At 41.3% G+C, this 24,859-nt stretch overlaps 1 protein-coding gene across 3 annotated transcripts in view; it reads right to left on the bottom strand.

The window, feature by feature from the left end:
* The window catches only part of NETO1 (neuropilin and tolloid like 1), a 97,432-nt gene extending 75,825 nt beyond the window's left edge, over window positions 1–21,607 (bottom strand). Inside the window, exons 1-4 of one of the 3 annotated variants that reach the window (XR_014550135.1) lie at window positions 18,806–21,603; window positions 11,884–11,937; window positions 10,005–10,142; window positions 1,773–2,021 (exon numbers count right to left, since the gene is read on the bottom strand). Coding sequence is in view for 2 of the 3 variants with exons in the window: in XM_083622614.1 (XP_083478740.1) it covers window positions 1,773–2,021; window positions 10,005–10,142; window positions 11,884–11,937; window positions 18,806–18,833 (469 nt within the window). In the remaining variant the exon portion in view is untranslated. Of the gene's footprint in view, window positions 1–1,772; window positions 2,022–10,004; window positions 10,143–11,883; window positions 11,938–18,805 lie in introns of all 3 variants that reach the window. The other 2 variants (XM_083622614.1, XM_083622613.1) reach the window with 2 other exon arrangements.
* Window positions 21,608–24,859: the final 3,252 nt, after the last annotated feature.

Genomic DNA, 24,859 nt, shown 5'->3' with positions numbered 1-24,859 from the left:
CTGAATTTGGCAACCTGTAGTGCCAATGCAGAGGCACGTTCAATTGCCACTATTTACTATTGCTATGAGGTCCTTTTCAATCCCTGCTGAGATGCAGGTTGTTGGACTTATTAATAAGAAAGGTACTTGAAGGGTCTAAATGACTGATGCTCAGTCAAGTAATGATACATAATTAAGATTAGGTGCCTTTTAACACCCTAATAAATTAGGTACCCTTAAACATCCTAGTCATGTGTGGACAGTTGAAAAATACTTAAGTGCAGACCTGGTATTTGGGGCAGGTGCTATAGATTAAATAACTAAAAGAACTTATAAAATAGCATAAATTATCAAAAGCATATCCCTCTCAGAACAAACAATATTCATAAATCTACAAAACCTACTGAATGCCATTCAATCCTTTGAAAGTTGCTGCACTGCAGTCTGATTGCAGTGCACAAATTAAAATAAACTTATATATATATATATAATGAGATGGGGAAATACTTCAATACTAAACTTGACTGCAAATCTCCATTTTAGCCTCACAAATTAAACCAGATGATTTGACAAAAGGCATAATTGGTCCACAGCAATTAAGATTAGGAAAATCTTTCATGGAGGCACTTAATTGAATGCATGCTATTCTTTGGATCTCAGAATCCTTTGGCAAAACATTTTGCTTTAATAGACAGAAAGGGGGGAATTACTCCAGCAGATTCTGCCTTTATAAAAGGCAATGTTCAAAGGAAATAGGAACAGCATAAGTAGCAATCCAAAATATTTTTACTAGTAATGTTCAAATGCTATTCTGTTGAAATCATTTTAAAACAAACTAATGACATATTTCCACTTTTGTTGTATGGAGTGCATTAGTGCACTTATTCTACTATCAACAGCATAAAGGCATTAGGTAAACTCTAATAAGCCTACCAATAATCTGTTCACCAAGTGACTAAGCTTATTGCGTGCAACTTCCATCCTTCTTGCACACAATAAAGATGCTATAATGGAGAAAGCCAACATGTGGTGAAAAGTTTGAACCAACTTGGCTATTGTGTGATCATAATATTCCCTGCATGAAAAATATAGTTACATTATCCAACATTTTCATCATAAAAGGAAGATGATTACAGCTTTTTCAACCATTATAAGCCACTCTATAGCAATAAACAGAAATGGTGTGTATTAAAAAATGCACTGTAGAAAGCCAAGAATAAATTCAGAAAAAGTGCTGTTTTCTGTTTTTTAAAAAGGAAAGGAGAACACACATATTTCTATTTCCATTAAAACTATCTGTTTAAGTTATATCTCTCTACTTTGCGCAATTGGTTGGCCAATACACACACTGTTAGTCCAAGTGTGGTTTGTTTGAAAGTGCACCCAATAAAGTGACCACAGTCTCTTTTTTACCAACAAGCTACAAGTGAGATCATGGTTTCTTATTAGTTTATGAATCATCACTTGTTTTTAACTATGGTTTGGCATTATGCATAAACACAACAGCCTTTTTCAATCATGGTTTGGCCACCGCACCCCAGACACTTGCCAAGGTACAAAAGTACAAGGCAAGATCAACTGGAAAACAAACTAAGCTTTGGAGAAACAACCCATGGCTTGTTTGCTTGTTTGTGAGATAGTTCACAGTTTGCTGAGCAAACCATGGCTTTATGTTAAGTCTGAATACAGCCACTGCCTTAATATTAAAACCATGTTATGTCATTATATCACCAAATTCCACTCAGTATAAATACCAAAATATTTCCTCCAAAATAATTAGAGGTTATACTCACCAGGTGTAAAATTGTATCGTGCAGAAAATCCCAAAGATTCAAGTTCACCATCAGCAAAAAATTTAATCCACAGGAATCTACCACTGGATTTTATTTTGGGTGGGTTTTGTTGTCCACAGAAACGACCAATTATTGGGGAAAATCCAAAAGGTCCATCCCGCACTTCAATATGATCAAATTTACACTCCCACGAAGGCTCTATGGAATATTTTTCATCAAAGTGTAACTCAATACACTGTCTTGGGGCAGCTGAAATTTAAAATTAAAACAAAACCATTAGTTTTATAGTCTATGTTTGCTTTCAAGTGCAGAGTCTGTCTGACAACTATCTGACACAATATATTCTTAGGGTTTGTTTGGTTTTTAAGGAAAAGTAACTTAGTTTATGTTCAGAAGCTACAATGTTTGGAGTAGACAAAATACATTTCACATTATTAATTTGCAGGATCTGTTGATTTTCCTATGAAACTCTATTTTGTTTTCGTTTGTTTTGTTTTTTTAAACCCTACTGGATTTTATGTTCTGGGACAACACTTAGCATCTTATAATACAACCATCAGGAAACTAAGAACCCAAAGCTTTCTGTTCATGACCCTGTGCTTGCTTGAGCTCTTCTCATAACAGCAGAGCAACTTTTCTAGCGAGCTTTGACAAAGCAGAGGAGAGGCACCTGCTATAGGAAGTGGTCCTCGGAATTCCTGGTAAAGGTGAATGGAACTCTAAGCATAACCCTGGGCAATGATTCTACAGTTGTTGGCATCCACCTGTCTCAAGAGACAATGGAGTATGCCTCCGGGGATGATGTCAAACTGCTGCATTTCCAGCACTGAAGTGACACCCCCAGGACTCAAGCCCGGGCAGTGTGTATGTAGGTCCTGAGCTCCCCAGATGATGAGGCCCACCTCTTGGCCTTGCTGATGTGGTCCAAAGGAAAGCAGAGTAATACAATTGGCACCAGCTTGGCTGCAGAAGCTGTGAGAAGGAGATGTACAAGGCACCATCCAACTGTCTTAGGGACTCCATTCTGGATTTGTGTAGGGTTTACTCCCTAGACTTTCTTCTCTCAAAGATATCCTGCAAGGCAGTGGAGGTTTAGGACCAGAGTTTTCTTTCTTCTAGATGGGCTACCATCTCAGGCTGAGTCCCATCTGCCTCTATAGTAGCGCTCCTAATAAAGAACAAGGGCAATGCTCATATATGAAGGCCTAGTCCTTCATTCTATTTAGCAACAGACATGCTGATACTTATGAATGAAAGAAAATGCTACCATAAAACAGACATGTACAAACAAAGCAATTTCCAAATCTGTTTTGTAATCTGCCACCCACCTGCCTGCCCAAATCTAGTAGTAACTGCCTCAGAAAGTGGCAAGTTGTACCTGTCTCTGTTGTGGGACATGCATGCAGGGAACAAGGTCTACTTGTTCAACAGGAATACCAGCTCCTTCTACACATACCCTAAACCTGTTCTGGGTTTAGAGGGCACAGGGGAAGGAGAAGGAGGGAAAGTCCCATTGCACAAGCAGATCTCATTCCACACATGCAACAATTTAGTTGTATCTTGCCCTATGTATATGGTCACCAAAGCACAGCACTGCTTTGGTGCAGAAATTTCTGAATCAATTATAATTTTCAGCATCTATTCTGACTTCCTAAACAATGAAGAATTGGAATTTCACTCCAGAAAGTTAAAGACAGATGTAATACAAAAAGAAAAAGCTCCAAGGATGTCTTCTCAGGGTATCTTTCAGGTATTTGCAGCCTGAATCATTTAGGGTTGAATGCAATCCCATCCCAGGCAGGCCCTTGCTCCGCTTCCTAGACATGAGAATTTGGGACACATAACACCTATGTCTTTTCAGGATTCAGTTTATTGGTCTACATCCAACCCATCCCTACTTCCAAGCGCTGGTCCAACACCTCAGCTGGTTCTCCTGATTCATTTGAAGCAGAGAGACAGAGCTGGGGATCACCTGCATATTGATGACACTTCACTCCAAATCTCATAGTGACAGCTCCCAGAGGCTTCCTATAGATGTTAAATAGCATGGGGGACACCACAGGACAACTCCAATGGCACTGAACGCTAGCATTCTATAGCTACTTTATGGAAACAGCCCTGGAGGTAGGAGGGGAACCACTGACCTACAACCCCCTGAGATGCTCCAAAAGGATACCATGGTCAACAGTATCAAAAATCAATGAGGAGAATGAACAGGGTCACACTCCCCTCTCCCAAATCTCCAAGGCAGTTTCAGTGCCATGATTGAAGCTAAACTTGTCTGAAGCTGGACTGCTACCTTGTCCACTGGGCAATAGATGTTTAACACTTCTGGATCCAGGGAGGTCTTCCTGATCAGGGGGCATACCACCAACTCCTTCGTGGTAAATGGTACTGACAATAGCAAAATGAATTAAGATACTGAAGCGCTAATTAATTATACACATTATGTAAATGTTTCACTTTAACTCCTAGAGCTGTTCAGGTTTCATCTTCTTCTATCTGTAACAACTACATTAACACCAGAACCCTACACATGTCCTCTCAGAAGTAAGCCCTGTTAAGTGAATCCAAAGTTAGTGTGAGTTGGACTACAGCCCACGAGGCTTTAAAAAAAAAAAAGATTAATATTATTAAAAAATTAATATATTACAGATTTTAACCCCTGCGTTTTATGGTTTACCCTGTAGGAATGTTTAAACTATACAGCCATTCACCTCATAGCTATGCTTTGGATTAACAAAATAGATTGAGCTCCAGAGAAGCACTATGTGATGGCTCAAAGGATTATTTAAGAGCTTCCTATGCCCTTTGCCAGAGAATGGGGTCACATGACAAATTAAAAACAAGAAACAGAATTAAATTCCCTGTTTTAGAAAACTTTATCTCTTCATCGCCTAAATCTAAAATAAAAGTTATCTTGCCAGAAAATCCAGCCAAAGTCTCTTTTCCAACAAAATGTGATTGAGCTAAGTATCCTTTTCTTTTCAGATGATTTTTGACTGTTTGTTTCCTGGTCTTCATTTTTACTTCTATTTCAATCTTCTGGTGTGCATGCAGGTGCATCCACAAGACAATACTTCAGATTTTGTTGTTCAGGCTCGGAAGCAGACTTATTTGAGGTCCCATCAGGTAAATTCTAACACAGCATGGATTTTGCACAGATGATCTGTAAGTTGTCATATGCCAAAAAGTGGTCACTTTTTAAAGATCTTGGAGTGCAAAATACATGTGTGGTATTCTACAGTAGACACAAATACAAAAATCACAGTTGATTCTAATCCTGTTGCCATCAGTGCAATGGACTAGAATTATGTTGCATTGATAGCAACAGCATTAGAATTCTAGCACTTCACCTTCACTGAATTGGAGACCCTGGGCACAAAATACACAAACAATTTACAGTGGTACCTTGGGATGCGAACGGGATCCGTTCCAAAGCCCCGTTTGCATCCTGAACAAAACGTAAGACGCGACAGTGCGACTGTGCATGCGCAGGTTGTGTTTCACCACTTCTGCTCATGACATCATTTTGACCACCTGCGCATGCACGAGCGGCGAAACCCGGAAGTAATGTGCTCCGTTACTTCCGGGTCACCGCAGAGCGCAACGCAAAAGCGCTCAACCTGAAGCGTATTTATCCCGAGGTATGACTGTATTTATTTTTTACTCCATTTAAAGTGAGCAGGTACAGCATGAAAGATTGCATTTCGCCTTGACAACACAACACAACTCAGTGGATGGCTACTCAAGATGTCTAAAACATTAACTTCAAGTTTACAGTGGCAGCTTATTCAATAAAACAGAAAATACCACAGTGTATACACCCTCAGATGTGAGAGGACTACCAACATATGAACCAACTTGGACCCGGCATTCGTCATCTGAGGTCTTTCTTTGTGTGCCCCCTTCCATGAGAATTCTGGACAGTGGCAACATAAGAATGAGCCGTTTTCTGTTGTGACTCCCTTTGCAGAATGCTTTTCCCAAAGAGGCTCACCAGTGCCATCATTCTATATCTTTAGGGGCAAAAACTTTCCTCTCTAACCAGGCTTTTGGCCTTTAACTATCTGTAGCTTTTATAAGTGGGGGTGGCACTTGGTCTTGGACCTCCGATGCTTCTCTCCTGGCCTTACAAAACCCACCAGACTCTGCTGCCTGATCTGTCACAGATCAAGCACTTTCTAACTCTGGCCATGGCTGGAATCAGAGACCAGGCACAAGTTTTAAATCACAAGTTGGCTGCTCTAGCTGAAAGCTTAAGCAAGCAGTTTTCTTTTCTTTATTTAAGCGGTAGTTGAAAGAGCTGTCCAACTTTCCCTAGCTTGTCTCTCATAGGATCCTGGAGTTCCTACTGCAGTGGATTGTCTCTGCTTGTAATACAACACTTGCAGTTCAGGATGATATTAAGCTGTTCATGTGCTAACAACCACAGAGGTTACAAAAGAACCAATTGTAATTGCACCTTACTTGCATTGTACCTTATTGTTGTTTCTCCATAACTTTAGTGAGAGAAAAGGAAGAAAGTAAGAGCTGCATGACCTCAAACAGACATATTATTGGCTGATATAGTTTGCTGTGGCTGAGAAAGTCTATTTAAGTTCCATTATTTTTTTTAGGGGTCGGGGGCTGAGTTCTGTACCAAAAGTAAAAGCCTAAGATGCAAGGAAATGTTGCTACAAAATTTAAAGGCTATATAGTGCAGCCATTCTGTGATGAGCTTTTACTACTTGAACTCTTAGCAATCTTTTTAATTTAGGTTCTAATTACCTTTCTTCAAAGACTCCTAATAACATGGGAAAGACTGCTTAATGCTTGCATGTCTTGTCATCTTTTTCATCTAATTATCTTATACAAGTGCCATCTTGAGGTTTTACATCTGCTTAAAAAGGCTTTGGGTTCTAACTAGAAGCAGAGGAACAGTTGCAGTGAAATAGCCCCATACAATTAAGGCTTTAATTCTTACCAGCCTGTAATTTCATGTAGCTGACAGCTGAAGCTAAGCAAAAAATCTGTTTCAGTTTAACAGAATGTCTGGAAAGGAGAGATTGATCTAAAAATCTCCCCTTCATAAATGTGAGCTGGTTCCCTACTAATGGATTGGAATAATCCTTGATATCTCCAGTTGCTCAGCAATTGAACAGAGGAAGCTAGGGTCATTTTTCTTTCAAACGGATATTCTCTGCTGGCTTTGAAGAATGCATTATGAATACAAGGAATGTGAATGGAATTAGTGAATATTATTACTCAAGCAGATAATTATATAGATGTGCTTTGGAACAGCAAAATATCATTGCTCTTCAACACAGATAGTGTTACAAAGGAAGAAGAAAAATGTTATTAGCTTTACAAAAATGGAGATGGTCTTCAATGGAATGCTGCTGCTAATTTTGCATGGCTTATAGTACATCAAGCCCAATACATCAAGTTCATCCACATTATAGAAATGTGCAGAGTGGAAGGTTTAATTTGTGGCTGCTACTGCAGTTTTAAAGCATTCACTGTTTATGATAACAAACAAGAATTTAAGTGGAAAAGAATGACCAAGCATACATAAAATATTCTGAATGATACAACCCTACATTTCTTTCCCCTTTTTTTTGTAGGGAAAAGGTCCACTACACATGTTACATATTTTTCCTAGTATAACTAAGATGCTTTCTATCTAGAAGCATCAAAGGCCTGTATCACACAGACACATGTGGCTGCAGCTCCCAGTTGGTACACTTGGTGGCAAACCTGAATATGCTGCCAAGAACTGTGTAAAATTGCCCTGAATCTAGGCATATTATGTCTTTTACAACATAAAAACCCAGCCACATTCAGCATTCAGTATTGTCCTTAATACCACACTATTTATGGGAAATGATAACTTCCATTCAATTACCATCTTGCAATTTTGTGTATTGCACAGTTTTTCTTTCAGGAATATTTCTAAACACACACACACACTCACACACACACCCCACCAGACCTTCATCTAATAAGATCAATGCAATGCTGTCCATTGGGCTTTATATAAGATGAATATGAAATTATATATCCTAATTTACCCTAATCATCTGAGGAATGTTCAAAACATGGTGTACTCAAAAATCTGCATTAAAAGAAGTAAAATGTCAAGTGCACTATTTAACCAAAGGAAGGGGTAAATAATGATAATAATGATGATAATTACTAGAGTTGAAGCAGGGGTATGAGATATGGTTTCTAAATTGTTCATGCTCTCTAGTCTGTCTATTATAGATTCAAGTTCTATAGTGTGTGAATGGTAACTTTCGGAATGAAAAAAACGGTCCTTGATTATTGGGCTTGGCAAAGTCAAAGGGTAAAATAAGGTACTCATCATATCATGGTACTTGGACTTTAGATATGGAAACTGATGTCTCCCAATCAGAGCTCAAGGGTGACTGGAGATGCTGTGAATGCCAAAATTTTGGAATTTTGGAATGTCATGGTGGACAAGTCTGTCAGTGCCTTTTGGCCACAGAAGCTAAAACTGCAACCTCTTATGTTTAGAACAACAGCCTACCCCTAACTACAGATTAACACCAAATCTTAGATAGAACTGTTAGTCCCTTCATGTGACCTGAAATCTCTTTCAGGCCACTGTGGTTAAACAAAATTGGGTGCCAGATGGACCACTGGTCTTATGCAGCACTGCAATTATTGTACTGTATGCAATTTCTCACCCTTGATCTAAGTATTTCCCTATTCCCCAGACTCCCATTGCAGAAGAAATGTAGATTAATCACTACTTGGGGTTTTTGTGTGTGTGTGTGTGTGTGTGTGTGTGTGTTTATAAAACTTTACTTCCTCCAGGCATAAATATCTAGGTAATCATATGATCTTCATCTCCACTGAAGCAAGCTGAAGCCTTTCAGACTCTTCTTTTAAAACAGTCTCAGCCTGAGGGCCTACTGATTAGTTTCTTGTATTCTGAAACTTAAAACCCTGGCAGTCACTCATGTTTATTATATAGAAATATATTACAACTAACATATTGCCTCAGCTTTCCTGATGACGTGTAAAGCATACAAATCTTACATCATATCTCATGCAGACATTTTATTACTGATCTATTCATGATGCATTTTCTTAGATTTAAGTTTAAATACATGTTATTAATTTAATGATGATTGACTTATTTATGTTGTTTGATTTGAACTGTATGGCTTCTTTTTTGGAAGCCAGCTTATGAGGGCCCTAAATGGTGGCTTACCTGAAAGAAAGAATTATAATATAGAAAAACTGAATTATCAGTTGCTTCATTTACTCTACAGGATTTTTAATTTTTTTTAACAATGTGGGGACTTGGACAATAGGCATCAGGAATGATCCGTGTTCTCAGAATTCATTCTAACATTTGTTGATACTTCTGTTTTCCCAATACGCCTAGTTCTGTTCATCTATTTGTAGATCACTATAATCAGTCATTTCCAGACTGGCCCCAGGAAATAAGAGATACTCTTCTTACAAACAGTGATACTCTTTCTTTTCTTTTTAAAAAGCAATTTATATTGATAAACTAGCATTTTAGACTCAATATTTTTTTTATCTGTCAATAAGGCAACAAGAGAGATGAGAAAGACTAGTAAGTATATTGCCATGCCATGTATCACCTACTGGAAATGAAGTATAGCAGCTGTTACTCTCAGTGTTTAATCTTTTTATTTTAGCAGTACTCTCTGTTGGCCAAAAGAGAGTGAGTAACAGATTGGAAGCTGCCATTGCATGGTACTATATGTCCTTGACTGTGTAAATTGTTTGAATATGGCAGTTTCCAGTGCTCTCTTACTATCTTCAGGCAGAGAAAGAAAGACGAGGCTGAGACAAAGCCAACAGTTGCCATAATATAGCTTTTCTTTTCTTTTATAATTGGCTGTGAAAGCATAGTAATGACCGAGGCCCAAGAAGATGGCTATTTTCCTCTACCAATAAACCCCCTCCCACTTTATTAAGTCTTTAATTAAAAATAAATACAACCAAAGCACTGCTCTTTTTGCAACACAGGCCTGTGTGTATCTCAGAAGCGTGTGTGTACTCAGAGTACTGTGTGTGTGTGTACTCAGAAGTAAACCTAATTGCATTCAATGGGACCTGCTCCTGGGTATGTATAGGATTGCAGCCACATTTGACCAAACTGTCATTATCCAAAGGTAGATATTACAGAAGAAGATACATTAATTATGAAAAAAGGGTAATTTAAGAATGAAGTACTTGGGTAATCACCTTCTATAATGTAGACACACTCTCTCTCAGGAGGATATTTGTTGGGGTAATTGGGAGAAGTGAAGATGCCTCCTTCTGGGTATTTTGTCCACGTTCCACACTGTACTGTCTTTTGTCCTTCTGACGTGGTTTGCTTTTCTGGTGGGGAAAAGATTACAATAATGATAGCAGATGTAGCTTACACTTTAGTTCTGATTTTTTATATATATATAAAAATACCATGGGTCCTATTACCATCTTGTTCATTTTTTAGTCTATGGCAGTTTTCCACCACAGCCGCAGATGCATATGCTTAGAAACTCAGCTGCCAAATATATGTGCCATAGGATCTCCCTTCACAAGAATTACACAAGCAGGTGGGAGAGGAAGCATTCTAGAACCCAAGGCTCTGGTGAAGATTACAATGGGCACAATATTGTTGCATGCCACCCCAATCTCCGAGCAGTGCAAGATTCCAGGGGTTCCAGGTGCTTACCCAGAATTTGTGTTTCCTTCAGAATGAGTCACAGTGGAGACTGTGGTGTCTTTATAATATATGGTTTATATACATATATACAATCTGAACCTATGATGTAGGGCTTCACAGCATTAACACCCCAAAATGTCTTGTTTCTCCCATAGCCACAGCCTTGGATTCAAACAATTCTCTGACTCTTTATTGATTCCCACTCAGACAAGAAACTCATTTGGGTGACTATGGGCCAGTCAGTGCCTCTCAGCCTATCCTACCTCACAGAAGCTTTGTGAGGATAAAATGGGGAAAGGGAGACCCGCACATACCACCATTGTTTTTTCAAGTGAAGTGGGATACAAATGAATAAAATGGGAGAGTGGAGGTGAAAGGGTAGTGTTTTAGTTTGAAAATTTTAAGATAACATTTTAATTTCCTGTTGATTATGTTGCTTTGAATGTATACTTTATATTTAACTTTCCTCAGTAATGTTTTGTTCTGGATTGTTTTATTTGATGTTTTAATGTGTTGTAAACTGCTTTGAGATTTTTCTTCTTCTTCTTAAAAGTATAAAGCACTATAGAAATGAAACAAATAACAACAGTAATAATTTAAGAATAGATCACTAATTACAAGTATTTTTAGAGAGCTCTCAGAAAAATCTCCCGCATTCCCTACCATCACCTGAAAATTCTACCGTAAATGGGCAAACAGTGTTGGATACACTATATTAGATTGATATAAGATTGGACTACAATGGACTGCTTTGTTTTTTATTATACTTGACTATGAATAGATTTAAATTTAAAGAACACTCTCTGTTCTTGTGGAGATGCTGAATTTGTATTTCCAAGTCAGACAAGAACTCTCATGGATGTAATACTCACTTTATATTTGAGGTGGACAATACAAGCCAGGAAACATGAATTTTAGTGACATCATAAGTTGTACCTTGTACTTGGGGACAGGGCTACATTGCTTTCTGCATTTTCCAGATCTGTGATTCACTGATTTTATAAATGTAGCCACCACAGATTTACTTTGCCCAGGTGTTTTATAGCTATCAGCTAATCATTTCCTTTTCCTTTCCTTTCTTAAAAGGTGCTCTTGTTTCTTCCTGTGTCCTGGACTTTCCTTACTTCAGACCAGCATTAAATAATCTGATCAGTATGGCCATTATCCATACTATCTATAAATAAGGAATCTTGTTTACTATGTTTTTAATTATTATTTAAGCCTTAAGTAGGCCTAAGTTTTTTTGTTTTTGTTTTGAAGTTCCATAATCATTTTTAGTTGTCAAGGATGCAAACAGTAAAAGAAAATCACTAAGCTGAATAAAAACATAAACATAAACCCAGTTTATGCCTTAAAGGCTTGAATAATTTAAAACACTCTAGATAATGGAAATATTCTCCATAAAAAACATACCTGCTCCTTTTTTTGTTGCCCCAGCCCAATGTAGGATGATAAAACTTGCTACAACTGAAAAAATAAAGAAATATATTAGTTATAATAATAGATTTGTAACAGCAATCAAAAGAGCTACAACATTTCACAAATAATAAACAAAGAAGGAGCAATTTCTGTATATCTATCTTGTAGTTGCGCTTGGCTATGTGATCTGATTTTTGGATATGAACAGTGTTGAAGATCAAAAGGCACATTGGTGACAGGAACACAATTTAATACTCTTTGATTGAACTGGGTATTAATTTAGATAGAAGTTCCTCATAGTTGTATGCACACTAGAAACCATTACTATTGGTGTTACTTAGATCTGACATTCCACTTGCTACAAGGACACATTAATTGACTGAATTATCTTATTTGGTCTACTTAAGCCAAACCAAGTTATTAGCATCTGTTTGGTTCACAAACAGGCGAACTGGTGAACTGGTGTACTACAGTAAATTCTCCAGTGACCTCTGTCTTTCAGTATAATTTTAATAAATATTATGGTTTTGTCAACATGGTCTATTCTTGGTCTATTTTTGTAATTGGCCTGTCCACAGGGGATGCTTCTCTGTTGGGCAAAGTGGTGCATAACCCTTCCAAGAGCCCCCCAAAATCTCCAGAGCCATAGTCCAGTCTTTCTCTTGTCACCCACAGTCATTATTAATACATTTCCACTGACTGAGGGGCTTCTTAAATGCTTCTGCCCATCTCTGCTTAGACAATCAAAATAATCACTACTAGCTGGTCACACCCCTGTAACAAGCAATTCTGTCCCAAAGAAATGGCTTGGGTAGGATGGTGGATTGCATTCCTGCCTTATTTCCTATGAGTGCTCAGGCCCTGTCCCTCCCAGCCCACTCCTTTCTTTCAGTCTTTCCTCCCCACAGCCTTTTCACTCCCATCCCGACTCAAAAATCAGTTAAAGCTGAAAAGCGCATTTCAGACTCTTTTCATGTTGTCCTGTGTTATGTATAGTGTCTGTATGTTGACATGTATATTCTTGGGAAAGTATTAACTTAACTTTTAACAATGTTTTAAATTGCACATTAATGATGTTTTGATTTTAATGCACTTTTTTAGCTGTTGTGTTTTGCTTGTGAGAAATCCAGAGAACTCCTGTTTGGGGAGGTGATGTAAACACAGTCAATAAATCAACTCTGTTTACCTTGGAGTAAACTCCATTGAATGTAACAGGACTTATTTCAGAGTAAACATGGTTAGGATTGCACCCTAAGGCAGCCACCAAAACCCATAGAATTGACTTTTTCATGTTGCAACCTGCCCATGACCAACTTTTCTGGGTTGAACCAATTCATTATTCTCCTCTTACATATTCTATCCTCACAAACCTGAGACATAGGCTGACAGTGAATAGCCCAAGTTCACCCAGGGAGCTTCATAGATGAGGGATGACTTTAACCCTGGTCTCCTGCACCCTTAGTCCATTTAAAAGCCCTCCATAATCTGGAAAGAAGGCATAGAAGTGAAAAAAATTGGAGTAGGGGGGAACCTTTTTCCATAATGCTGAAAATTTAGAAAGGTGTTCTATGTGGCACCTTTAAGACTAACCTGAGGATTCAGTCCTATCTGGTAGCCATCCCCATAGAATTTAGTGCTGCTGACTTCTGAGTAGTGTGTGGTTATTGTGACATTAACCCACACTAGAAATTGTGACAGCAGGAACCCCTTCTAAAACCAGTGTTAAACATTTTTCAGTTTAGTTAGGTATTAAGGACTTATACAACTGCAATCCTTTTATGTCTACACCTTTGCAAGGTAGGAAGATGGGAAGAAAACCAGAACAACTTGTCTCTGCCCATGTGACCTCCTTTGTCTCGCTCATGTGACCATATTGGCCCCACCTACATGACCTCCTTGGCCACAGCATGCTCCACCAGGTTCAGTAGCTAACTCTACTACTGCTCAGTTCTCAAAAAGTTTGTTGTGTTGCGTCTGGTGTTTTGTAAGTGCCGTTGGAACTATTTTGGTAGCTCGCCTTGTACCTCAGCTAATAAGTGAGAGATCATTTGTGGAGTGTGCCAGTAATATAACTGACTAGACTAAAACATGGACCACAGGAAATCAGTTGTTTTCTGTTAATTAAATATTGTTAGAAGCCTGCTTAACTTGCGGTATTGTGAGCTTAGACGTGTGAATAAGGCCAAGCTGGTTTCCAGCCAGTCCTCGAAGCATGCCTCCAGCAGAAATCCTGTTTAGTGGGGTTTGTACTGGCAGAGCACTTTGGCATCAGAAGCTGACTCAGCAGAGAAAATACTTTGAGATAATGAGGACTTAATAAGAAGGAAGAGCATAACCACCCTTTCTGTAAGCCGCAGCATCTGCTGCTGTTACTCCATACATTCAGTTTACTGAATATCATTTGCATGAGCAATTTGCAAATGATACTTGGAAGTTTTTGTTTCTTATATAAATCCTGCATGATTGTCAACATACTTTTTCTTCAGAGATGGATTGCTGCAATGCATGAGGCTCAGTAAGCCTTCAGAGCTGTTACCATTTGAAACATGAGCACAATGAAGTTACCCATTTACTCATGTGTATTTTATGTGCAAAGAAATAAGAAATTGATTCTGTGCTTATTGAAGGCACTACATAGTATGTCTTTTCTAGATAAGGGTTCACATATTTGTGAATCAGTGCAGCTGCAGTTTGAGGGCTTGAAAAATTGGTTACTCTACGGTGCATTTAGCACATTTAGTTCTCCACAATCCCTATTACAAGCAAGGTGGTAATCATGTGATGGCGTAGTTAATTGTTGTTATATTTGATGAACAAAGACTAGGGGATGTACTTGTTTCTTCAAGGTCATCCAATGAGCAAATTTAACAAAGCCTCCATCAGTCAGGCCATATCAGTTCTACTGCCTCCAAGCTAGTGGACATTTGGATAAAATGAGAAGAAACTACTGAAGATACACATTATCCTGAGCACTCATTCATCCTTTGTGGGTACCAAGAAACATTGCTAGACATGCTTTAGGAAGACTCAAACTTGGGTTTAAATAAATCAGATAAAATATTAATTGTACCTGCCCTGCTCATACAGACACACTAGTTTCTAGAGTCTTGAAGTGCTGAGTCTTGATGGAGCATCTTTCCATCCTTTCTTCCATGTCTGCACTGTTCCAGTCAAGATGCATGTGTGCCCATACCCTGCTAGAGCCCAAAACCTTTATCTTAAGATACACATATCTTAGACCAGAGAAACTATATTTCACATTTGTCACATGGATGCCACTAACAATGATGGCTTCGATCTTAAGATAAATTAACTTACTGAACATCACAGAAAGAAAGTTTTTCGTTGCCTCTTCTCCCCTGCAGCCACCTGCAATCCACTCCCCATAAAAAACCCCTCTCTGCAGGGTTGGGGGCCCTTTCTGAATAATATTGGGGCATCAGCTATATTAGCAGTTCAAAATATAGTCACACCTCATTTTACGCAGTGTGGGGTTGTCCTACGGGTGCCAATTTAAAAGCAGTACTGTGATTTTCATAACGATTCAGCAGAAACAAGAGAGCTTATATATATTCTCTGTCTGTCTGTCTGTCTCTCACACACATACACAGATGAGCATGTCCGTCCCTGTCCCCCCGCCCCCCCCCAAAAAAAATACTTAGATGAATAGTGTTTGACAGAGGAATGCTCAGCCTGGAAAAGTCTCACACAGGAGTTGAAACCTTATACATAGTTTCAAGACAACATTTGGAGATGTCACACTAAAGAATCAGTCAGTGCACTGGCTACAAGGAGACCTGAACTCAGGCCTCTGTTCATTCACAAAGCTCACTTGGTGATCTTGGACCTGAGTTCCTTGGAGGCAGGGCAGGATAAAAAATGTAATTAATAAATATTAACAACTTGGCAGTTTCACATACCTCGTCCAACCAACTTCAGACTATGCCTTGAAACTGCATCCTAAATGGCTGCAGAGGTGAGAAGGATGTCAGGGGACTATGTAGCCAATAAGTGTCCATGATGTCACTCCGAATTGCAGTGGTCCTGCTAGATGGCGAAGACTGTGTTCATTTAGTAGCGCTCTCTCTCTCTCTCTCTCTATATATATATATATATATATAGTTTGCCTTTTGATATAATGTGTGGCATCCTTGAAAGAGAAGCACTGCCTTCAGGTGGCATAGCTGGATTCTATGCCACAAAGGTTAGTTAGCACTCTAGGACAACCTAGCAGCAAGGCCAATTCATAACTCTGTAAGACATGGGCAAAACTCTTCATTTAGCCGATGTGTGATTTCAAGCACATATCTTTTGCTGCCTTGGAGTCCCAAAACACTTTTTAGAAATTCTGTGGCATAGGAATTGCTTCATGGCATTTTAGAAATGCAGAGACCAGGACTCATAAAACTTATGTGACCTGCTGGAGGCCACAGAACAAGGGGAGGGGTAAAATAGGGACTATATTCCAGTTGCATTGTTCTAATAGCTGAAAACATTTGTTCCAGCATGCCTGACATAACTCCAAAGAGGTCAGAATGGAATGCATATGCCAAGTTACTCAAAAAGTTTTACATGATTTCTAATAATATAGGAAAATGAAGGCATAATTCTTAGCAGTGTGCAAAACATTTTCATTTCCCTAAGCAACACTTTTTGGTCATGTACAGCCAGTGATGTTTCAAAAATTCCAGAAAAGTAAGGAACAGTGCTGTTCTTGGAAGAAGATATTTTGAAGAATGCATTGTGAATTGGTGGCTTTAAAGTCAATGTTAACAGAGAGAGTGTGTGTGCAAAGCCATATAATAAAATGCATTATGTCCTGTGCCCTCTCATGCATGCTTAACACCATTCATTAACATGAATTGGGATGGATACCTCAGTTCTAATTGCAGTTAGTCACCATTCATTTTAATAGACTTCCACATAAAATACCAATGACTGAGTCCTGAGTTTAACTACATCAGATGTTGTGGCCTTGCACCCTGATCCAAAAACTCATGAACTTGGTCATTAAGTCTGCATGGAATCACAACCTCAGTTAGTTCTGGAAGTCAACTCCTGAAAATTATAAAACTGAAGGGTATCATACAGTTATTTCCACCCACATCTGAAAAATGGGCATAATGGTGATTTACTGTTGCAGGTACAATAAAAGGAATACTCACATCCTATTAAATTGAATGGCAGAATTTTCTTTGATTCTAATCAAATGGAGCTAGATAGCACAAACCCATTTGCACATTAAAAAGTACTGTAGATGTTATGCATTCCTATTAGCTACTAGGCAACTGAACGCTAACAACTTGGCTGTGGTTATACATAACTGATTTTTTAAATTAATTCCATTCACATGATTAGAAATGTACTAATACAAAATCTATCTTCCCTTATTTTGATTACTTTTTCTATGGCCTCCATCAAAAAGGCAAGCTGTGCAGCAAATGGGGAAAGGGACAGTCTGCTATCTTGACACAGAAGTCCCATTCACTGAGCTTTAAAAGAGGTAAAACAAGAGTTGTTCTCATTGGGTCATCCTTGTCACTATTTCCCCACATTCCACACTGCTCAGGAAGCTTAGATTTTGTGTGTGCAGTTTGTGTAGACTCCGTGCCTTCCTGTTCATTATTTAGATACAACTTAAGTCAATTTAAGACACGAACAGGGCAAATAAGCAGAAGACAAAGGAAAGTTCCCTGGCCATTACTAATGTTCCAAACTATTTTGATACTTCACAAAGAAGACAGATATCAGAGTCATTTTACACAATGTTTGTGGGCACACTCACATAAGATTAAATTGGCTTAAATCCTAGTAGTTGGTCTCAACTGCGTGCCCTCTGTATGTCAATACGTGCATGCCCTCCACTTTTGTACTATTCTCTCTTTTAAAAAAAACCAAAATTGTCCACTATTAATGAATTGTGTGTATGTGTGTGGAACCACTCATCTCCCTTCCATTACTGTAACTTTTGCTTAACTGCAATGTGCTTAACACAATGCGCACACAATAACAACTTTTTTAAAAATTTTAAAAATCCAGTTAGTGAAATAAGTCCAAGAAAGATTGCTGCTCCAAAACTGGGTGAATCAACAATCACCAGCTTGAGTCCAAATACTTGGATTTCATCCTTCCGTGATGATGACTACAACAACTACTGTCCGAATTCAGTACTGGCACTAATCCCTAGTAATTACAGTAATCAATGAGTTTATACTTCGGATTAATGCTGATGTCCTAGAACTGGCACAGAAGATGGATGTGTCATTTTGGTTTGGTCAAAATCTCAGCATCAAACCTGAAATGGGGCTGAAGAGTTAGAAAATGTAGAGGGCTCTGGACCCATTTACATGGAAGTAAGCTCCACTGATTTCAATGAGACTTATTTCCAAGTTAATGATTTAGGACTGCAGCCAGACTGGTAAACGTCTAATCTCTGCCCCTACACAATTACGTGGTTAAGTCCCATCGATTCCAGTGCTGCTGACTTCTACCGTAAGGGAGCTTACCGCGGCCTGAAACCTCAATAGCTCAAGGAGGGGTGGGGGCAGGTAAAGAGAGTTTTGCAGGGCATCCTTCTTTCTCTCTCCCCCCCCCCACCTCTTTCTTTTACGCATGACTTTGAAAGCTACAAGCTCTAGGATTGGAACCTCCTGAACTCCATCCTAGTCAAAACAAACAAATCTTCAGTAGCTACATTTTTAAAATTTATTTATATTTTTTTTAATGCGGGGGGGCGGAGGAGGAAAAGGAGGGGAGTATTTACACCTACGCCATTAAGCTTTCCGCACCTGATTCCTCTACTAGTTGGGTCACACACAATGCTCTCTGCCCAAGAAGGTGGTGGCGGCGGCCAATGTGGGCAGCGGGCAGCACAGGGCACGGTTGGCCCTGAGGGATCCGGCGGAGATCTACTTACTGTGAAACAAGCTGCGCCCATGGATCATGTCTGTTCCTTACACAAGGGGCTTCGATCTCCACTAATTCCATTTAGAGACGAGAGGGCTTCCTGCGGTGGGAAGAGGAGGGAGACCCGAGCAGCAGCCTGAAGCCCACGCGCGCTTCGCGCTGAACCCAAGTGGATCAGCGCCCCCGTCTCTCCAGCTCTTTCTCTCCTTTCCCCTCTCACCGTCGTCTGGCGATGATCAGCCCCCCATCTCCATCCCCTGGCTCCGGAGCGGCCAGCATCGGATCCTAGCAGCAGCAGCAGCAGGAGCAGCAACAACCACCACAGGGAGTCTGCATAACTGGCCGAGAAGGGCAAGGCGGGGAAGGGAGAGCAAGAGCCCTCGACGCACAAGCTCCACTTCCAGAGATCGCAGTCCACCACCGGCAGGAGCCACTAGGCTCGAGAAAGTGAAGGTGGGGGGGGAGGGTTCGTCTCCTCTCCTCCTTTCCAGGCTCCCCCCCTTTAATCACCAGTTTCATACAACACCAAAAGCAGCCCCAAGTATTTCCTGGAGAATTTCGAGGCCAACCTTTCCCGGCCCTGGAGGTTCTTTTGATGCATCGAAGGGGGGGTGAGCGATGGGTCCGTCATCAGTTCCTTGATCTCGCTTCTCGGACGGGCAAGGTGGTGGGAGAGACACCCAAAGAGGGGAGAGGCTAGAGCTGAGGGGAAGGCAGCAAAAGGGGGTAGAGGGTGGAGGGGGGTGGAGGAAGAAGAAAGAGTCACCCAAGGAGGGGCTTAAGGATCTCTGCGCGCCATTCAGTTACAGCCGAAGTCTTTCCAAACCGGCCAAGTCCATTTTGCCTCCCTTGCGACACAGGATCAAGCCGGAGCGGAGGGTTGGAAGAAGCCCATCGCTCAGCAGCAGCAGGGCAGGAAGAGAGGAAGAAGGAAAGGAAAGCCGGCCCGGGGGGGGGGGTGTCCTCTTCAACAGTCCAGGACAATAATCTGGGTGTGTGTGTTTTCCCCCTAGAGAACCTCCTAAGTGGCGAAGGGCGAAGAGAAGCCAGGAGACTCGCGGAGATTAAAAAAAAAAGATTAAAAAGAAAAAAGAGGGGCCGCCTCCTCTCTGGTCGCCCTTTAACTTGTGCCTTGCTCTTCACCACCACCTCCTCCTGCTGCTTCCCCCTTTGCCAGTTTAGACCAGGAATCTTCCTGCGAGCCGCAGTCCCTCCATTTGCAAGCGCGCAGGATGCTGTCCGGGGGTGAGGATGGCTGGGGGATGTGTGGGTGGGTGGAAGCTGCAATAAAAGTTTCGCTGTGGATCCTCTGGCGGCTGATCGCACGCTTGCCTCTTCCCCTCACTCCAGAGATAGGCGAGGAAGGGGGGGAGGGGTCCTCTCTCCTACCCGCTTAGGTAGGCGCCTTTCTCCGCCGCCGCCGCCTCTTCCCCATCAAGGCAGCACCATCCCAAAGACGGCGAGCGCGCTCCGGCAGCAGCAGGAGGAGATGCTGGTCAAGGGTGAGAAAGGAGGCGGCGAGGAAAAGGGGGCATCTAGAGACCTAGTGCGGGAGCTGGAAGGGGACAGAGATGCCCTCCCCCCCGGCAGGGCCCAACTTCCTTCTTTCTGGCTCCTGCCAGCGGCTCCCACAGCTGCTGCCAAGGGCAAAGTCCGCAGTACCAGCTTCTTTCACACACAAGGATTTCCCAGCCGGCAGACGCCGCCGCCGCCGCTGCTTCCTTCTCGATCTCCCTCTCCCACTGGCAAAGGCATCCACCCAGGAAGAAGAGGGAGGCGGGAGAAGAGAGAGGTGACTGAAAATAAAATCGTTTGATAGTTAAGGAGCAGAAGGGAGGGGGAACCATGCACCCCCTTCCGACCTCATCCTCCTCCTCCGGCTGCTGCAGCTCCTCCTCCTCCAACACCTGCTGCTTCCAAAGCTGATGCAGAGAAGGGGAAGAGTCTCTCTTCTGTTCTAGATGCCACTAAGAGAGGATGGGGGTCCTAAGCGCAGGAGACAACCTGCAAAGCAAGCCCTGTTTGAGCGCGGGAGGGATGGACTTGAGGCAAACAAACCAGGGGGCCTTTCTAAGCCCTCTTTCCCCTCCCGTAAATGCTTCCGACTGCACTTCTGCTTGCAAAGGGCTCCGCGGCTCTTGAAACCTAAATCTTCCTGCTGAAGTAGTAAGCCCTGCGGATTTCCATGGGCGCTTACGCCCAAGTAGGGGGATCTCAGCCGAAATCGGGCAGCTTGCTTTGGAAGAGGACTTGATGCCAAGAAAGACCCAGGTTCAGATAACTGCTTTTTCTTTTTAATTTAAACTGGTTCCCAACTGGTGTCAGTTGCCCAAAACAACATGGATTTCTTGCAAGCGACTTTTCTGAGCAAAAAGAACGGTTGTCTGCTACTCCAAGAAGCCCAGTGGTGTGTGGTCCCTCGAGAACAGAAAGGGCGTTCTCAGCTGGGAGAAAGAGACAGTCGGCTGCAAAATATAGAGATCCTTTCCCTTGTCCCTTGCGCCATTGAAAAGACGTCGATTTGGACAGTCACATCTCATGCATGCTTTGACTCAAAAGTCAGACTCCAAAGCCCGATCCATAATAACCAGTAGCCTTGAAAGAAGACGTGACAGCGGCCCCATCCACTCTAAACGTTCCTGATCTTATAGACACGTATATTCAGAAGCCCCTGTTAACTTACATGCACGCTAGGATTGCACCGTGCAGGTACACTCGGAAATAAGTTCCACTGGGTTCAATTATGGGGCTTACTTCCACTCAAAGGTAGCAGCCAAAATCGGATGTCACTTCCGTTAGACAGTTGTATATACACAAAGAAGTCGAGAAGTGTGTGTTGTTGTTTTTTTTAAAATGGTGCTCACTCCAGAGTAGATTGAGATCCGGCTTGCTTTTGTTCCCCCCCCCCCTACACTTTCCAAGTACCAGGTGGACTCATCCCATATGTAGCCATGAGCCATACACTTACAAGCCGCAGAGATTTAAGGATCCACGCTGTCAGCAATAAAGTTCCAGGTACATGAGGACTGTGAAGTCATCTTGGCAGATGGTATCATTTTTCCTTCCTTTTCCTTCCTGAATTAGAGGTCTCAAGCCGGCTCTGCAGCAAATGTCTCCTTCCACGATACTTTCTTTTCTTTTTTGATCGCGTTCAGCTTGCCTCCTGTGGTTTGCCGTATTAATCTTATAGCTATCAATTAAACCAGGAGTAAAAGTGCTGCCTTAATCTTTCGCCCCCCACCCCCAAATTTAGGGTATGCCTGAGTGACAGTTCACTCATTCCGGAAGATCAACTGTCTCCCCCCACAGTTGTGCAGCGTCTCTCTCTCCTCCCCACCCGCTTCAGCAGCCCCCGCAAAAGACACAAGCAACAACACGGATCAAGCAGAGGAGCCAGAAGGCTCAGGTTGTAGCAAACGCTGTGGAGCGGGGAGGGAGAGGGATTGACAACACCTTCTGCAGGGCAATGCAGACAACCTATGGCTAAGTTTCAAGTTATAGTTTGCTTACAAAAGATTACAGTTTTTTCTTTTTTAAAAAAAGTAGAAAGGGAAACAGCTGAATAGGCTGTTCTGAAGGGAAATGTGCTGCGTTGCCTTTTCTAACAGCAAGAAATCCACACAGCCTCCTCTTGCCAGATGGATGCTGTACATTGAGAAAGGGGAGGGATGTGTAGATGCACAGTGCAGTGTTATCTGGGGTGGGTGGTTGTGTATGGCGTGCCATCTGGTGCACCAAAAAAGTAATAGAGGGCTACTGTGTGGTCTAGGAGCTGTAGCATTAGGCCTGGAAGGCAAGGTTTCAAATCCCTGCTCAAGTGGCCTTGAAACAAGTCATTTTCTTTCACGCGACCTCAGTTTTGTGGGATGTGATACATAGGTAGCAGTCAAATACAACATTCCTTGTTTTCCTAGCGTGGACATGAAAGGGGATGTTTGGTCCAGCCAGTCAGAACTTCCTGTTTCCTCCTGGACTGGGACATACTTCCTCTTGCATGTGACTAGACGTGGGCGTGACCTTACCTGCGCAGGTAACAAAAGCACAAGGCATGCAGCATCCTCCCTCTCTTTTTGACTTCCTCACTTTGTTGGAGTGGCTCTTTTTAGCTAGAGATGCCCTGTTGGCTTTCAGCCAACAAAGAGACTATCTCCATATGGGATAGACTCACATGTATATCTGTCACTAAGTCTGTCTTCAGGGATCCAACTGTGAACTGATGATGCTGTGAGTAAACTTCTTTTATACACTTTAAAGAAGATTGTGGCATGATGATTCTTTTAAGAGGGAAATAAGGGATCTTACCAGGGATTTATATTGAGAAGCTTAAAAAAGCTTGCAACCAGCTACCCACTGTGTGTTTAAAAGGGGAATGTTAAAACTCTGCTAAGTTATAGAACTTGCTAGCACAAGTTAGGAAGGATATTAATAAACAATATATCCTCTCCTGCCTCCCTAAACATTCCCACAAGTTTCCCATCTGTCAAAGGGAAATTGTGTTCACATGCTCAGTTGATTTTTTTATTAATCCGTAAGGTGTGTTTCCAACTTGCTGAAATGGATGTGAGCATTTCAGGTCGCAAACATAATAGCCCAATCCAGTTCAGTAAATGGTCAAAAGTACTTAAATATGGTTTGATTCTGCCCATTAAGTTCAGCTACATATGGAGATGCCAGCATGCCATAAATCGAAGACCTAATTGATAACTGAGAAACTTCTTTCACATTTAGATCCAATTACAGGGTGATTATAATTACACAAGACCAAGTGTATTATAGTCAACTTCCACACTGTTACATCACCCAATATTCTTCTTAGCACCGTAACTTTCTGTCAACAGATTAAGATTCTTGGATAACTCAGGTAAGAACCATACTGATATTAGTGCTGTTTCCTGTTCTCAATTTCACTTACAGTCACCCTAAAGAATGTTACTGTGGTTACTGTGGAGAACAGAGAGAAGACAATTTCCTGTAGGGAAAATATAAACTTAACAAGAAGTGTCTGCTAGAATAGCAGTCTACCTGGAGCTAGAAAAAATATGAAAAGGGCAGTCAAAATCATCAGGAGGCTGGAGCTATGAGAAAAGGTTACAATATTCAGGCCATTTTGTTTAGGGAAAAGGTGAATATGTAGAGTTTGGAGAAAGTGAATAAAGCTTTTCTTCTATCATAATATTAGAACCTGGGCTATCCAATGAAACCCAATCGTGGGAGAATTAGGACATCAAAAGGATATAGTTCTTTACAGAGTGCATATTTAAAATATAGAATACCACAACTTGGTATGCTTTCAAAAGGGATTTGTTCGATTCTTGGAGGATAATATTACCAATAGCTACTAGTCATGATGGCTATCTACTGCAACCAATATCAGAGGCAATATGCAACACCAGTGGCTAGGGATCATGAGTGCACTCATGTCCTGTTTGTGAGCGTTCAATAGTTGGCCACAGTGAGGACAAAGTGCTGAACTAGGGCTTCGCACATACACCCAATCTAATTTGGGGTCCAGTTCTGGGCTTTGGAGTGACTCTGATGATCCAGGGCCCAAACTAATTTGGGGACTTTGCAGTGTGGTCAGAGGGGAAGGAGGAGATGCATGTGGACTATCTGCTCACTTCCTTTTCTTTCCACTGCTCCTGCTTTTGATAGCCCTGGATTGCTCCAGGTGGACCCCATTTGACCCAGGGTGATTCAAGGCTTCGTCAATCCAATCCAGCTAATCATAGGCTGACCTGAATTGGTTCAGCTTTTAGCATTCATCTGAATCCAATCCCAAACCCTATGATGAGCCATATAGGTCTTTTGTCTGATCCAGCAGAACTCTTCTTAGCATTTGTAAAAGCAGAGTTGAATAGGTGTAGGATCTATACAATGCATATGTTGAAAGTATAAAATGCATATAGCCTGATCCAGCAGGCCAAAAGCAAAAAATATTTGGATTGCCATTACAAAAAAAGGCTGTAAGCTGGTCAAGAGGAATATCAAAATCAATATACAAAGCAGCATTTCTCATGTTCTACTTGCAAAAATGTCCATACAGTATTGACAAAAATGCAACAGG

The sequence above is a fragment of the Podarcis filfolensis genome (genome assembly GCF_964270895.1).
Source record: "Podarcis filfolensis genome assembly, chromosome: 7".
In the NCBI taxonomy this organism is placed as follows: Eukaryota; Metazoa; Chordata; class Lepidosauria; order Squamata; family Lacertidae; genus Podarcis; species Podarcis filfolensis.
This window is presented reverse-complemented; position numbering and strand designations above follow the sequence as displayed.